The 15052-nt window shown below is 46.9% G+C and overlaps 5 protein-coding genes across 5 annotated transcripts; 3 read left to right on the top strand and 2 right to left on the bottom strand.

The window, feature by feature from the left end:
* Positions 1-148: 148 nt before the first annotated feature.
* On the top strand, positions 149-1868 carry GL218_05750 (Cysteine desulfurase, mitochondrial; the record flags this gene model as incomplete). Its single annotated transcript, XM_033582434.1, has 2 exons — positions 149-1261; positions 1446-1868. 2 exons carry the CDS (start codon positions 149-151, stop codon positions 1866-1868), a joined length of 1536 nt encoding a protein of 511 aa, XP_033434398.1.
* A 1249-nt stretch (positions 1869-3117) lies between these two features.
* GL218_05749 (putative mismatched base pair and cruciform dna recognition protein) lies at positions 3118-3813 on the top strand (the record flags this gene model as incomplete). The annotated part of the gene is made up of 3 exons (XM_033582433.1): positions 3118-3219; positions 3290-3481; positions 3553-3813. The coding sequence occupies 3 exons, from the start codon at positions 3118-3120 to the stop codon at positions 3811-3813; spliced, it is 555 nt and encodes a 184-aa protein (XP_033434804.1).
* Positions 3814-6981: 3168 nt separating this feature from the next.
* On the top strand, positions 6982-8054 carry GL218_05748 (putative isoflavone reductase family protein; the record flags this gene model as incomplete). The annotated part of the gene is made up of 3 exons (XM_033582432.1): positions 6982-7104; positions 7159-7780; positions 7837-8054. 3 exons carry the CDS (start codon positions 6982-6984, stop codon positions 8052-8054), a joined length of 963 nt encoding a protein of 320 aa, XP_033434803.1.
* Positions 8055-10105: 2051 nt separating this feature from the next.
* GL218_05747 (Adenosine deaminase CECR1-A) lies at positions 10106-11570 on the bottom strand (the record flags this gene model as incomplete). Its single annotated transcript, XM_033582431.1, has 2 exons — positions 10106-11355; positions 11432-11570. The coding sequence occupies 2 exons, from the start codon at positions 11568-11570 to the stop codon at positions 10106-10108; spliced, it is 1389 nt and encodes a 462-aa protein (XP_033434778.1).
* Positions 11571-13302: 1732 nt separating this feature from the next.
* GL218_05746 (uncharacterized protein) lies at positions 13303-15028 on the bottom strand (the record flags this gene model as incomplete). The annotated part of the gene is made up of 2 exons (XM_033582430.1): positions 13303-13538; positions 13588-15028. 2 exons carry the CDS (start codon positions 15026-15028, stop codon positions 13303-13305), a joined length of 1677 nt encoding a protein of 558 aa, XP_033434379.1.
* Between the last annotated feature and the right edge of the window lie 24 nt (positions 15029-15052).

The raw sequence follows: 15052 nt of genomic DNA, 5'->3' as shown, positions 1-15052 counted from the left end.
GCTTCGGATCTTTTTTCGTGACTTTTTGATATTTGATTTGAAATTCGCCTTCAAGCTTAGGACAACTCCACCATCTTTCTCCTTCTCATACTCACATTTCTTCATATTCCCTTTAATAACTGATCGCATATCTCCGTTTGATGCCATCATGGCGAATGTGGCATCTTCAGCACTAAGACAGGCTTCGCGCCTCGCTCTTAAGCAGTCTATCGCCTCAACTTCTCTACGAGGACTTCCGTCCATATCAAAAGTAGCAGGTGTAACTGCCGCGCAGATCGCCCGAAGGGGCTATGTGTCGGAAACTAAACGCGATAATGCTCAGGTTAATGTTGAGACGGCTATCAGGTTAGATAAGAAGGACTTCATGAATGAGAAGGGAGAGCTTGTTATGCCAGGCTCTGGCAACCTCACAAACGGTAAAGTTAGCCCGATGGCCGAAGTGCTAAAGGAGGCAACTGTTTTAGAGGAGGGTCAACGTCCCATCTATCTAGACATGCAAGCTACGACACCCGTCGATCCTAGGGTTCTGGACGCCATGCTGCCATTTTTCGTTGGCGTCTACGGCAATCCCCACTCTCGAACACACGCATACGGCTGGGAAAGTGAGAAGGCCGTTGAGGAAGCGCGAGCGCACGTTGCTAAATTGATCGGTGCGGATCCTAAGGAAATTATATTCACTAGCGGTGCAACTGAAAGCAATAACATGAGCATTAAGGGTGTTGCGAGGTTTTTTGGCCGATCTGGCAAGAAGAAGCACATTATCACAAGTCAAACAGAGCACAAGTGCGTTCTTGACAGTTGCCGACATCTTCAGGATGATGGTTTTGAAGTCACGTACCTACCAGTCCAAAACAACGGCTTAATCGACCTAAAGGAACTAGAAGCCGCAATCCAGCCAACAACGGCACTTGTTAGCATCATGGCTGTGAACAATGAGATTGGTGTTATTCAACCTCTGGAAAAAATTGGCAAGCTATGCCGGGAGAAGAAGGTTTTCTTCCACACCGATGGTGCTCAGGCCGTAGGCAAGATTCCCTTGGATGTCAATGCGATGAATATCGACTTGATGTCAATCTCGTCGCACAAGATCTACGGCCCTAAGGGTATTGGTGCCTGCTATGTCCGAAGACGACCGCGCGTGAGATTAGAGCCTATCATCAGCGGCGGTGGCCAGGAGCGTGGCCTACGCAGTGGAACTCTCGCTCCACCTCTAGTGGTAGGATTTGGCGAGGCCTGCCGCATCGCCCAGGAGGAGTTACAAGTAAGTTTCTTACTCATCTTCTTTTTCTCATTCCCAAATTGATGAACCGCTTAATACATGCATGGCTTTCTGAACTCCTTGACCGGAATTGCTATGTTGAGACAAAGCACACGTGTCTGATTTCCATATACATAACTCTGATGACTACTCATTTTATGAAGCTTCGCGGCTAACTGATACATAGTATGACTCGAAACGTATCAAGGCACTGTCCGATCGACTGTTAAAGGGACTTTTAGCGTTAGAGCATGCAACCCAAAATGGCGCCCCTGAAAGCTTCTATCCTGGATGTGTCAATGTCTCCTTCGCATATGTCGAGGGTGAGTCGCTTCTTATGGCTCTGAAGGACATTGCGCTGTCATCAGGCAGTGCTTGTACATCTGCCTCGCTAGAGCCAAGTTATGTCTTAAGAGCACTTGGAAACAGTGATGAGAGCGCACACAGCAGCATCAGGTTCGGCATTGGTCGATTCACTACGGAGCAAGAAATCGATTACGTTCTCAAAGCCGTTCAGGAACGAGTCACATTCCTTCGCGAATTAAGTCCTCTATGGGAACTCGTACAAGAAGGCATTGACTTGAACACAATCCAATGGAGCCAGCACTGATTATGTCATTGACTTCTCTGAATACTGAACTCTTTATTCTTAGTTTCATTTAAGGAAAAGAGAGTCTATCACTCATAGATGAATATGTCAAATTAGGCCATATGCCTAGTTTCACAATCGCTTTTAGTTAGGCGCTGAGGACAATAACATCCTCTCACTTGTAATTTTAGGCGTTAGGGTGGTTTGTCGTGTACTACGCTACCTACTTGCGAGTATGCATGCGGTTTCGGGTCGCATAGGAAATGCGATTATTTTAGGGGGACCACTGGAAAATTCGGTGGACATACTTATCTCAATGATACCAAATGAAATGGCATGCTGAATATGAGTTCATGAGTAAATTAGTTTCCGGTTAGGATAGTCGTGATATAGTTCCTTCAATACGATGTCATGTTTTTGATGCATTTGGCTGTGATTGCTACTCTTATGAAATAAAACATAATAGGGCTGAGTAATAGTAAAAGGTACCTAATATTCTAGACTGTAGAATAAAGCTTGGTAGGACCTCACATCTTGGACGTGAAACCACAGCTGATGCTTGCATACCTAATACTAACATCCCTCTCCTAGGTATGTATTACCCATGTCCTTCATACTTAGCTGTAAGGGTTTGTTCCCGGGAAGACGGCATACCGCATATGGCATACACTAAGTAGGTACTACGTAGCCATATAATAAAGGAATATAATGAACACCAAGTACGTCATTGTAGAAACCGCGAGAAATGTGACCTAACACATCCAAATGAGTGAATGGCTCGTGCTAGATGCATAATATTACGTATTTAGCGGTAAGCCTATTCATTTTCTCCATGATTGAACAATCAAAGTGCATGTAGTCGGAAGCGCAAGTGGCTTGAAAGCAGGCCTTAGCCTAATGCAAACATAATGACATCAACGAAAAGAACCTGACGCCACGCTCAATGACGTCTTACTTGCCTAAAGGGGCAATCGTTCCTCCACCTTTGTGCCACCAAAGCAAAACGCCATAGTCACTTACATCGAGATTTAGAGATTGCCCTCAAAGATTTGCATTATCGCTGATGTATTTTGCGCTTGTTTCAAGACTTCTCCCAACTTTGCCTTCCAGTAACAATATTACGCAACCTGCTAGTTTTCGAATCTAACTGAGTTATAAAAGACCCTTTCACTCCCTCTTCATTACCATAGTCATCTCTAACATCAACTCCATACCAACTCACAATACTTACTCAATTATTAAATTATTCTACATTATCAAACCTACCAATATGTCTAACGATAACACTTCCACTCTCAAGTCCGTTGTCGACTCTGCTACTGGTACCGTCCAGAACGCATTCGGCAGCGTAACTGGAAGCACAGGTGATCAGGTACGTGTTCTCTATACTAGTTCTATACTTTCGACATATCCAATATCAACTAACATAAAATCTTATCTAGGCTCAAGGTCAAGCTAAGCAAAACAAGGCTGATGCCGAGTATGACGCATCGCACGCTACTGTTAAAGCTCCGGGCTTCACTGCCTCATCATCGGGAGCCGTCACAAAGGATAACCCTGACAGAACTGCCGGATCTTACAACCAGACCGTAGGCTCAGCTAAGGAATTCGTCGGCGGACTAACAGGCGTCGAGGTAAGTCGATAATGCTAGACCCCCAAATTACCCTACGAACATGGGTAGAAGACGCTAACATTAATCGGCAGTCTCTAAAGGCAGCTGGACGTAAACAGAATGAAGAAGGCCAGCGGCAAGAAGCCAAGGGTCAGGTTAACGACTACGTTAGCGGCATCTCTGATCGTGTCACCGGCACTGTAGGTGGAGCCTTCGCAGGTGTTACCGGCAACAAGGCCGCGCAACAAGAATACGAAAGGCAGCACGATGCTGGAAAAACAAACCAGCGAGGTGCCGAGGCAGATATAGTAAAGCAGGCAGACGCCGACTCTGCAGCCTCACGTAAGGCATAAGTGCTTCAACTGAAACAGGTGGAGACGAGACGAAGTTTTTTTTGAGGGAGGGGGGAGAGCAGCAGATGACATTTATGATACCCAATATGGAATGCTAAAGTGTAAGCAAGCATTCGAAAGGCTTGGGAAATAGAATTGTATGGTATAGAAAGATTGTATTCATATCCGAAATGGATCTTATAATCATCTATTATGACGTTAAAAATGATTACGTGACCATTGAGAGAATCTAAACAAAGGACTACGAGAAAAAGAGTAAGCAATTGCGATCATTTCCGAGAAATTCTGGGTTAGTTATCTATTAGTCCTGCATCTAAGGCCAGCGAATAGAAAGCGATACCAGGATTGCTAATTCGTTAACAAACCCCCCTGTCGAGGCTCTTCGCTCGGGTAGTACTAGAAATTCTAGCGTGGTCTATAGGGCAGAATCGCTTTACTGATTTATGAGTGGTCCATCCGAATTATTGGAGTCTTGTCTTGCCGTACCTAACGTAAGATTTTCCCTACCTTAGGTATGTATGTAAGACCCTAACCTAAGCCGCTTCATGCAGAGTTACAGAAAGCTTGCAGGATGTAATTCTTCGTGCCGAGACTCATCAATCATAAGTGATCTTTGACCGAATAATTGGGTCGAATCAGATGTCTATGAATATCAGAGATTTTGTTCCCGTTTGTTTTTGTTTGTTTTTTGTTTTCTTCACATGACTCTTACCGGCATAGCCGTCTGAGATCAGGCGCACGCATCAATTAATTCCCGTGTGAGGCTACTTATAATACCTTAGATGTATTACAAGTAGAAAAAGCGCGTGAGATCACCGTTGCCGTAGTTGAAGTGTTGTGGATAGATATGCGAGTTGATGATGTCTTATTGAGATTCAGGTTAAGTTTTCCGATTTACGGCTGAAGAATATGTAAGATAATCGACGCAAAAAAAAAAAAAAAAAGACCATAAAAGTAAACATCTTGAAATTTTCTTTTTCATCTTAACACAAACTTAAGAAAAGAAATATTAGAAAGAAATTACAATATATAGAAGTAACGCAACGCGGTCTTCTGAGTGGTGGTTAAACGATGCAATAATATTTTCTTTTAGTGTTTAAATACGTATCAGGTGAAGCTGGGCAAGCAAGGTTGTACGGTAGGTATGTAAGAGGTACCTTTAAGTTAGGCACTTTTCGAAGTATTAATCCCCCTGGGGAATAACGTTCTCTGCGGTGGAGCGCAGCACCCCAAAGTCCGCTAACCATTACCTTAGGTAAGGTATGTCCTGTCCTACCTGCCCTACCTGCCCTACTTGCCCTACCAAACAGCTAAATGGACTGGATGTGCCGATATGTACCCCCTAACTAAAATACGCTACTGACGCTGTTGTGTGGAGCCGCGCTGCCCTATAAACCTGATCCGTGCGGCGATACTCCTTTTGAGCTCGTCTCGGCCCCCAACTTACCCTGAATCAACCTCAATTCAGGATAGAGCCGCAGAATATACCAGGCTCCAGAGACTTAAGGGCTTACCACGGCCGAGAAAGCAGCCTATTCTTCATGCACGACAAGCTTGAACATGTGCCAATGGATAGCCCCCAATTTACTTTTATTTTATTTTCTTCCCTTCTAATATTTTTAGGGCCTTTACTCTATCTGTCAACCGGCGCGTGGCCCGCGGACTGTCCCAACTCACTTCACCAACTACGGCCCGCTCCTACTCTCTTTCTAATATGGGCTGACTCTTGGTGTGCCCACCTTGTATCCTATTAACTAAGTATCGTCATGGCAGTATCCTATTATATATCCTGGGATTTCACTACCTTAGGTCTCCTTCGGTGAGAGTTCTAGCACCAGGCCTTAGACTCCCCTAGGTGATGATTATTGTTGCCTTCTAGTACATGTAATCACTTGGCCTTTATGAATCATGTATTAGTGAGCAAGCTTCTATACGCACGTGTGGAATTGGCTAGATAATGTTTTTATTTTTTATTTTTTTTGTTTGCCTTACTACTGGGGTTGTATATCATAGGAGATCGCCTTACTCCTCAGTATGTCAAGGGTCTACAGCGCTTCCCACCTGATACGGTGATGGATACTTGTACTTTTCTATCGGAGATTCAGACATATCTCCTTATTCGATTCTAATTCGCTTGCCACACCTCCTTAGCTGTTATTACGAACTTCCCAATACCGTTTAGTTATTGGTGGAACACATCCTAAGGCTCACCGAAGGCGTCTTCTGCTCACACCCTTACACATGGCCGTTCCCGGGACCGTAAACTGCAGCCCAGATAGTGGAGCATTATGCAGCACTTTACTATAGGTCGTAGGCCGTAGGTACTTTGACGTCCTTGGGTCATTACCGAAATGACTCTCGAGTCGAAACTGATACATACCTACTTACTCACCATGCGGGTCGACATCTTCACTCTATCAGGCAGCACTAACTAATACCTCAAATCTCGATGGATCATATACATTATACGAAGAATCACTAGACATAGATGCGGACGCAGCTTTACCTTTAAAGGGTGTTTGCAGGAGGAGTTTACAAATCCTTGCCGGGGAAACACGCTCGCTGCTACTATGAAAACTGGCACAACTCTGTTGGTACTACTTAAGAAATCTCTAAGGAGCCGGATTAGATTGCCCATCTCCGCGCGACATCCCCTTAGGATCCAAGTATATTATAAACTTGTATCAAGGCCCACTTGTTCGGAGGTCATCCCGTGGCTCAGTTGTGCTCATTTGGACCATTTGGACTCGTTGAGTCGACTTAGACGCGTATCTCGTGGACATCACCTACCTAACTCTACCTAAAGAACCCCTCTCCGAATTTTTTCGGCGTCCTCCATCTTGGAAAGCCGTAGGCACTTGAGAGTTGGCTCGCCCACTCGGCTTTCTCCTGCTAGTTTCAGAAACTCGAGTGACACCGGGCTGTTCCTTTACGCTGTCAACCACTTAGAACGCGAGTCCCAGGGGTTGACTCATCAAAAGCAGGTTCGCTACTAATACATCAAAGTATATCCCTTGTAGCAATTTGCCAGTGCGAGATTTTCTACACCCATACTGGCAGAAAAGTGGTAAAAACCGACCTCCAAGTAGACGAACGTGACCATAGACGTCCCATTGTACTCTCAGTCAGACATTTTATTTATCTATCGACTTGCAAACCGTCTCGACAATGGGTAGGAAGACATCAACGGCTATGATGCGAATTGCGATCGCAGGTGCTGGGGGCTTTGCAGCCCTTCTAATCCGGGAGTTGTCTCGGACTGCCTATGCCATACTCGTGCTCTCAACGAAGGTGACCGAATCAGAATAACTATAACATCATCAAGGCTAGCTAATTCATCAATAGGACCACCCGGAATTAGAATCTAATTTCGACTGTCAGGTAGCCATAGTCAACTATTCAAACCTTGACGATCTCCAGTTCGCCCTTCAGGGCGTTGACCTTGTGATATCTACCATCCCCGGTGCAGAGCAACTAAACCTCATCGATGCGGCTCGACGAGCTGGCGTACGCTGCTTCGTGCCTTCGGAGTTCGAAGGCTCCGTAAGCCATAGACCAGCCATAGGAACTGACCCTTTTGACAATGGCTCTTCGACGGCCTTGGAACAACTTCGACACTGGTCCCAGTCGAGACACTATTCGATGAAATACACCGTTTTCTCATGCGGCATCTTCTACGAACGCTTTGCTCCTGGCGGCCTCCAAGCATACAACATGGGCGTCAGCTGTCAGATCCGAAACCAGGGAGACTACATGATCGATGTAGGCCTTGGAACTGCCGAAATTCCGGAAACGGACTCCCGGGGCCGCCCAGTATACGTTGTAATGACATCGGCACTTGACGTAGCACGATTCGTCGCCGCTGCCGTTGAGCTGGGAATCGACAATTGGCCGCGAGAGTTCAGAATGCGCGGTTCTCGTTTGACAACTCAAAGACTTCAAGAGATTTGCAGCGAAGTCCGAGGAGGTAAGTGACAAAGCAGCCTATCCTCTCGCGTCGAGTTCCCTAACACATCATTATAGTCGCTTTCAACGTTATCAGGAGGCCGTACGAAGAAATCGTGCAATGGCTTCGCTACTACGAGCAGAACCGGGACGAAGTTAAATGGTGCACGATGCAGCATCTTCTACAGACTGCGGATGGCCGATACACATTTGGAGAAACGAACTTGAACGAATCGGTGGACATACAGCCAACAAGCTTTCGACAGTGGCTATACGACACCTGGGGTCCGGCATAGTAATATCATATTATTGTTGACAACAATAATCTAACTACCTACCTAGGCTAGCTATCCTCACCGCCGCTTTCTTCTGCACCTCGACTACCTTATTCCGCCCCTTTAAGATCTGTTGGTCGCGTTCATACTTGGGGCGGGCCCGTTTCAAGCAACCATATGTGGCCCGTCTGTTATAATAGACCCATCTTGTATGCATCACGGCTGAGTTGAGAAGCAAGCGACACGTCTATTTTTGGTTCTTGATACCTTTGTAACTTCAATTTCTTTCTCTCGGCATTTAAATTGTATGCACATCAGCATTTAGCGCTCTACCTATCTACCTACCTAGGTATATATCTATCTATATGACTGTTTACCCGCGGGTCGAGTATAACGTTTTAATAATACCTATAGATGGTATACCCCTCACTTATTCCTTTTCTTCTTCTTATTTTTTTCTTATGTTTCTTCTCTAGAAAACAACAACAACAAAAACAACAACTTCGTGAGGACTCCCGCTGTCTCAAACCCGCTGTCGTACCCGTACCCCCCCTTACCTTCAGGAGATCTTTGTGAGACAATGTACGGCAAGTCGCGCTAGCGCTACGCCTTGTTGGTGTTCCGTAGGCGTAAGTGGTTGCATTACATACTTACCTGCCTTACCTACATGTATGTATGTATGTATGTGCTTATATGTGCGTATTACGCCCCATTCATATACGTTGCCGCCCCTCCCTTCCTATAGGGGCCGTAGAACGAGCGTCGAATCGTTACCAGACAATCGGGTCCGTTGCCCATTTCCCCCCCACGCCGCCTGTTCTTATCCTTCTGAACTTTTTGTTTCGTTTCTTCAATTTCGCTGTGCGACGAGTGGCCCGCCGTGCCGCTTGCACGGATTCCGAGTGGCGCGAGAGAAAGTTAAGATTGACTTGGTTCTTTTTTTTTTTTTTCTTCTTCTTCTTCATTTCACAACGTCTGCTTAAGCTTCCCTCGGACACCCACGAATGGGACGGACCGAGCAAAGGTTGCCTAGGTATGTATGAGAAACGTCATACGATTCTAGCGTATATGTAATCTCACATATATGCCTACATTAGGTACCTACACATCTACATGACTACTACTAACTATTATCTTGTGAGAGGGCATGGAAGGGAAGGCAAGTCGTGTTGAACTCGGCCATGATCTTCGTCCCTGCAGCCTTAGCCCTACTGCGTAACTCCCCTCATCCCCATACCCTCGTCCCGCCTTTTCGTAGAATCAGCCTTAAATAAATTAACAACATCTTCCCTGACGCCCCAGTAAGCCGACGACTTGTCCTTATTCGCGTGTGTGTACGACCATAAGTTTTTTTTTTTTTGGTTTTTTTTTTACTTCTTTTTGCCCTAGCCGCTGTACGTCAACGTCACCGAGATCTGCAGGTAAGCCGCTGTCGCACTACCTAAGGCTGCGGGTTGGCGGGAAGCGTACCATCATACATTGGCGCCGATCCCAAACCCCAAATTTCTTGTTCGTCAAGTTGTCGCAGAGCCTCAATTTCCCTAACTGAAAATTTTTTAAAACCCTTTAGGATCCTTCGTGTTGAACCGCGGGGGACACCCGCCTAGCTGTACCACCGGGAAATCATCTCGGGAATGTGGGATTTGACCCATTGCGAATGGCGCAGTAACTTTTTTGCTCGTCTCCGCCATTTGCCTTAGGCAACCTCCAACACTCCCGCGCTTACACCCCCTTTTCCCTCTAATCTTGGCCGAATTCGTCAACGACCCACACGCAGAACTTCTCCCACTCGATCTCCCATTCCTTCACCCTCTGTGCCTTAATCCCGCTTCCCGTACTTGCTTCCCTGATGTCTCTGCTCCACTCCTCGGCAGACTGATCCTCAAACGCTGCCCACCGTATACTATTCTCGGCTAGACTCCCCAGCCCTGCCAGCCCTAAATTTTCCCAACCCTGCAACGCTTGCCAAAAGTCGTGCGTGGACCCGGCCGTGTCTTGACCGAGCATGGCCGGGTCATCGTTACATAATGAGCAGGCCACTCCCCGCGCGAGTAGAGCGGGAAGAGGGTGACTCATGACGGAACGCAGAGACGAGGAAGGAGGACCTCATTCGATATAGGGCAGCTTTCCACCAAGATCTTCTTCTCTTTGACGAGATTGACGAGCAGAGGATGCTTGTACAAGCTAAATCCGTGGCCGATACGTCTCGTTCCCAGGAGCACAGCGTCGAATAAATTGTGATCTGTATCGTTACCAGTTCCGAGACACTCGCCGGCGTGGAAGAAGAAGGGGATATTGACACCCTCCTGGGCACACTGCTTGCGGAACCAAAATAGCTCAGGAAGTAGGTCGCGTAGGGGTCGACCACCATCTTCCTGACCGACCAAGTCGTACCCGGCGATCAGATGAGGATGCGTGATCTTAGTCTCGATGCACTGTTCCATGTTTTCCACGATATTTCGAGTTGGAAAGAACCGTAGAGCAGCCCATATAACCCTAAGCCCCCAAAATCCCTCTCCCTCTTCAGATTCCTTGAACCGTGCCACCTCCTCGTCCAAGACAGTCATCATCGCACTGTAGTCAGACTCGGGCGTCTCGCTATCCTGTTTATAATAATCCAGTGCCCACGAGAAGCGGAATTCGCACCAGTTGATCCCGTCTGCCTTTAGTAAACTCATGAGGCGCTGGAGGAACTTGCGGAAGATGGGCTCGTAGTGAATCATGGACCCGACCACGCGGAAACACTTGTAGAATTTTTGCCATATGTGATCAACACCGTGGTGCTGAGAGACGGCGTCCGTCCGCGAGATGGTGCACCGTGAGTAAAGCCACTTTAGGAAACCGGCTTTCCCGCCCTCGGGGAACGCGTCCGCGGCCTGAGTAAGCAGGACAAAAGTACCGCTTTTATAATCGGGGTTCCAGATATTACTTTCGGTACGTGGTTGTTTGAAAAAGCGGAAGCTTAATTTAGCAGCTTCCCTCTCCTTGTCTGATGTGAGCGGCTGGTCGGCGGACAAATGTATGCCTGGGGTTGCGAAGAGCGCTCCAAATAGATACTCGAAATCAACCATGGCGTCTAAATGGGCGTGTAACAAAGCACCCTTAGGCATGCGTCGTACTATGTTCCATAATTTGGTGCTTTCCATTCGCTCCTTGGACAGGGAGAACATCATGCCCGGGTGCACGACAATATCAGATTCCTGAGCGAGCGAGTCTTCTAGCTGTGGCGTCCACACTGTGTTCTTCTCTTCATCCCGGATACGCGCCACTATATCACAGGCACGCTTTGCAATAGGAGAGAGACTCTTCTTGAATGACGCATCTAAGGGGTTTTTTTATTATTAGCGATAAGAAGTGAGAAAAGGGGGATGAGCCGATTAGGGGCAGTCTATACGAACCGCTGCGTTCCTTATTTTCTTCTGTTATGAGGGCCTCGCGACCTTGGAGATACTTCTGAATAAAAGGATCGCTATCCTTCGGGAGATCTTGCGAGACTTCCTCCCACTCCTGATCGGTGTATAAATTCAGAGGATTCATCTTGTCTGATATCTTTTTGCTTAAGTTCTAGTGCCTAATAAGAAAGGGTAACTATCCTATGATTGAAGATAGAATTGATGGGAGGATAAAAAGTATGAGAAGAATGGATTGCTTCTGTTTATATACCAGGGCCTCGATAGGAATTTATTATTGATGATAAAGCTATAACTAGATGGTATAAAGTAAACTAAGGTAGGTAGACTTGCTAAGATGCGACAGTTTCCCATTCATGAATATGAAATATTACCCAAGTTGGAAAAGATGGAGAGAGCTAAGGAAGCTCCGTGTTTGTATGTATCTTAGCTACATCTTAGGTACCTCCTACCTTACCCCACGAGACCCGCCAATGAATGACTTACATTCACCCCGCTAATTCGGATTTTAGCGGTCCGTCCTGTCCTGTCCTACAAAAGTTTAACTTTTTATGCTTTTCCCCGAGTTTGTCTCGTTAAGTTCCAGTTTCCTAACGCCCTTGTCTATCATATCCCTCCAATTAAATTCAATAATAATACCTAATCTTACAGCAGCAGTCTCACTGCATGATGACATGTCTTTAGACAGAAAGCTAGACCTTGTGTCCCGCATCGGCCAAGTAAGTTCGCCCGGCTTTCCACCCCGGCATCTCCAGCGCCGCCGGAGATCGTCGGGATTCGATCCGGGCCGGACTCTAAAGGCCCTGGTACCGGGGTTAATTACCATTATAGGACCACGCTCGTGATTCTTAGGGACATTTTCATTGGTTTAGGAATTGTAATTTGAAGCGACTTATTCTTGCTTGACTATATTGTTTCTATAAAAATACCCTTATTCTATACATCTCTAATTGCTAAGCTTTCTGATACAGACGGCACAGAATGTCATGATAATATCTGATAACTACCTCCTATTCGACATGAACCCCGTATAAACAAGTCACGAGCAATAGTCACCAAGAACATTACAGAACCTCTATTCACAAGCGAGACGAATTATATAAATATCTATTAAGAACTACACAAGTACCTCTCTAACCTAGCAAAATCCATACCCAAGCCAAGCATTTACACGACTTCTTACAATGTCAACTTCACTACCAACGAATTCTGGAATTGGAATTTAATTCGTCTGTATCACCACCACAAGCGCTTGCTACCTACGCTTCCATTAAGCCCCCAACTATCATCTAACCTAAGCAGGTACCTTAGGTACACTTCCCCCTTTTCCCAAAATCCATGATTTTAATAATAATAATAAATAAATCCTACCAACATCTAACCTGTACATCTGCCTCCTGCACATCGCTTAACCATTGATTACCAAGACACCTCGCTCCTACTTTCCTCCCAACATACGTAGATTCCAGACCGTTAGACTAGGATAATCGGCCGCGTCAAAAATGACAGAAAAGCATGTGTAGTAATTCGCTAGTTAATCGATAGGCGCCCCCGTCGATTCACCTTCCTAATTTGATACCTACGCCGGTGGGGGATTAGTGGCAAAGACTCCCAGGTATTTGGTAACCCCCAAGCCGGTCAGCTTATACCCAATGTCTGTACGACTGCGTAACATCACATTGGCGACGACTGGCCGCGTGTAAGTAAGTGGGAAATTAGGATTCACGAGCGGCACAGCTTTAAATATCATAAAGGCACTAATACAGACACTCCCCTCAATACTTTAGGCACGTAAAAGGGGGAAAAAGTAACATAGATTTTATGCCTCCTCACTACCTACGTACAAAGCTTCCACAGCCCTATGCCTGCAAAGCGGCATCTTCCCTAGCGGTATGGCTGCCCTTCCTCCAAGACTCAGTATGATCTCTTCGTAATCTCTCGACCTTCTGGTCTCCGACCTTGCCCCAACCTCCTCCTCCGGGCGTATTAATGATGATATGGTCTCCGGGTTTCATAGGGGCGCTGTTCTTAGCACCTAAGTTGATATAGCGTACCTCATACTCAACGTCGTCTCTGTCCTGCTGTGCGTGCACACCTTGTGTAGCAAGATCCTTCTCTGGGTCGGCTTTCTGAACGCGACGTACCAGATTTGAGACCGCACTCGGCATCCTCGCCGCCGGCTAGACCGTAAGGCCTGTAGATCGTCGCTCGCTGAGGATCGAGCATGGATGGGGATCCGGAACTCGATGTCGCGGGACGACTCCATCGCCACCGCGATGTTGGCCATACCACCCGATCCTTCGCGGATGGAAAAAACTCGTGCAGAAGCACGGGGTATCGTCGCTCGAATACTTCAGAGTCCGTAATACGTGTGTTCGTCATGTGTACGTGGACACCACTGGTGCCTTCCCAGTCCGGTCCCGCACCGCTGCCGCCCGCAATCGTCTCGTAGTACCCGAAGCCCCTGACTTCTTCCTCTCCCGAAATGTTACCGCCGAACCCAAACGTCAGGTTGTTACAGCAACCCTGGCTGGCGGCACATGCTTCGAATGCTTTCAATATAACATCTGTGACCCTCTGACTAGTCAATACGTTGCCGCCCACCACGGCAGCACCCGTCGACGGTGACAGGAGTGACTTGGGAGGAATTTTGACGTTGACAGGTTTGAGACAACCCTGATTCAGGGGGATGTCTTCAGAAATCAGACAGCGCAGACAATAGATGATAGCGCTGTATGTGATGGCTTCGGGTGCATTGACATTGCCGTAGACCTGAGGACCCGTACCCTCGAAGTCGAACTCTGCCTCTCCCTTCTCCGGGTCGATAGTGACGCGTAGCCGAATCGGAGTTCCATCGTCCATATAGTCAACTGCAGACAGGTCCTTTCCTTCGAATTTCTTGTAGACCTGTTTTAATAGCTGCCGAACACAGAGCTCTGCGTTGTTTTGGATGCTGACCATATAGAATTGTACAGTATCTTCGCCGTACTCCTGAATGAGTCCTTCGATCAGGGATATGCCTTTTTGGTTCGCAGAAACCTGCGCCCTGAGATCGTTGATATTATCTGCCAGACATCGAGTTCCACTACACCCAGGGTACTTCGCTGGTTCGTTATAGAGTAGCTCTATGATTCTTTTTTCATTGAATTTGCCCTCGCTGACGATTTTTTCGCTCTCAATCGAAGCGCCTTCTTGGAACAGTTCACGTGAAAGCGGTGGCATGCTACCCGCGGTGATTCCACCGATGTCTGCATGGTGTGCTCGTGATGCTGCGTAAAACAGAATCTTATCCCCCTTCTCGTTAAAGGCAGGCATGATAAGAGTAATATCTGGCAGATGTGTACCGCCATACGATGGGTGGTTTGACATGATCACATCTCCTTTTTTGAGTTTGCCCTCCCAGATCTTGGCTTGTGTTCTAACACACGTCGACATAGATCCCAAGTGGATAGGTAAATGCGGCGCATTCGCTACGAGCCCTCCCGAGGCGTCGAATATAGCACACGAAAAGTCGAGACGCTCCTTGACATTTGTACTCACGCTAGTCTTCTGGAGCGCATGGCCCATTTGTTCTGCGATGGCCATAAAGCGATGACCAAAGATACTCAG

Source organism: Daldinia childiae (genome assembly GCF_008694065.1).
Source record: "Daldinia childiae strain JS-1345 chromosome Unknown Scaffold5, whole genome shotgun sequence".
NCBI classification, from domain to species: domain Eukaryota; kingdom Fungi; phylum Ascomycota; class Sordariomycetes; order Xylariales; family Hypoxylaceae; genus Daldinia; species Daldinia childiae.
Note: the sequence above shows the minus strand (reverse complement) of the source record. Positions and strands in the feature narration are given on the sequence as shown.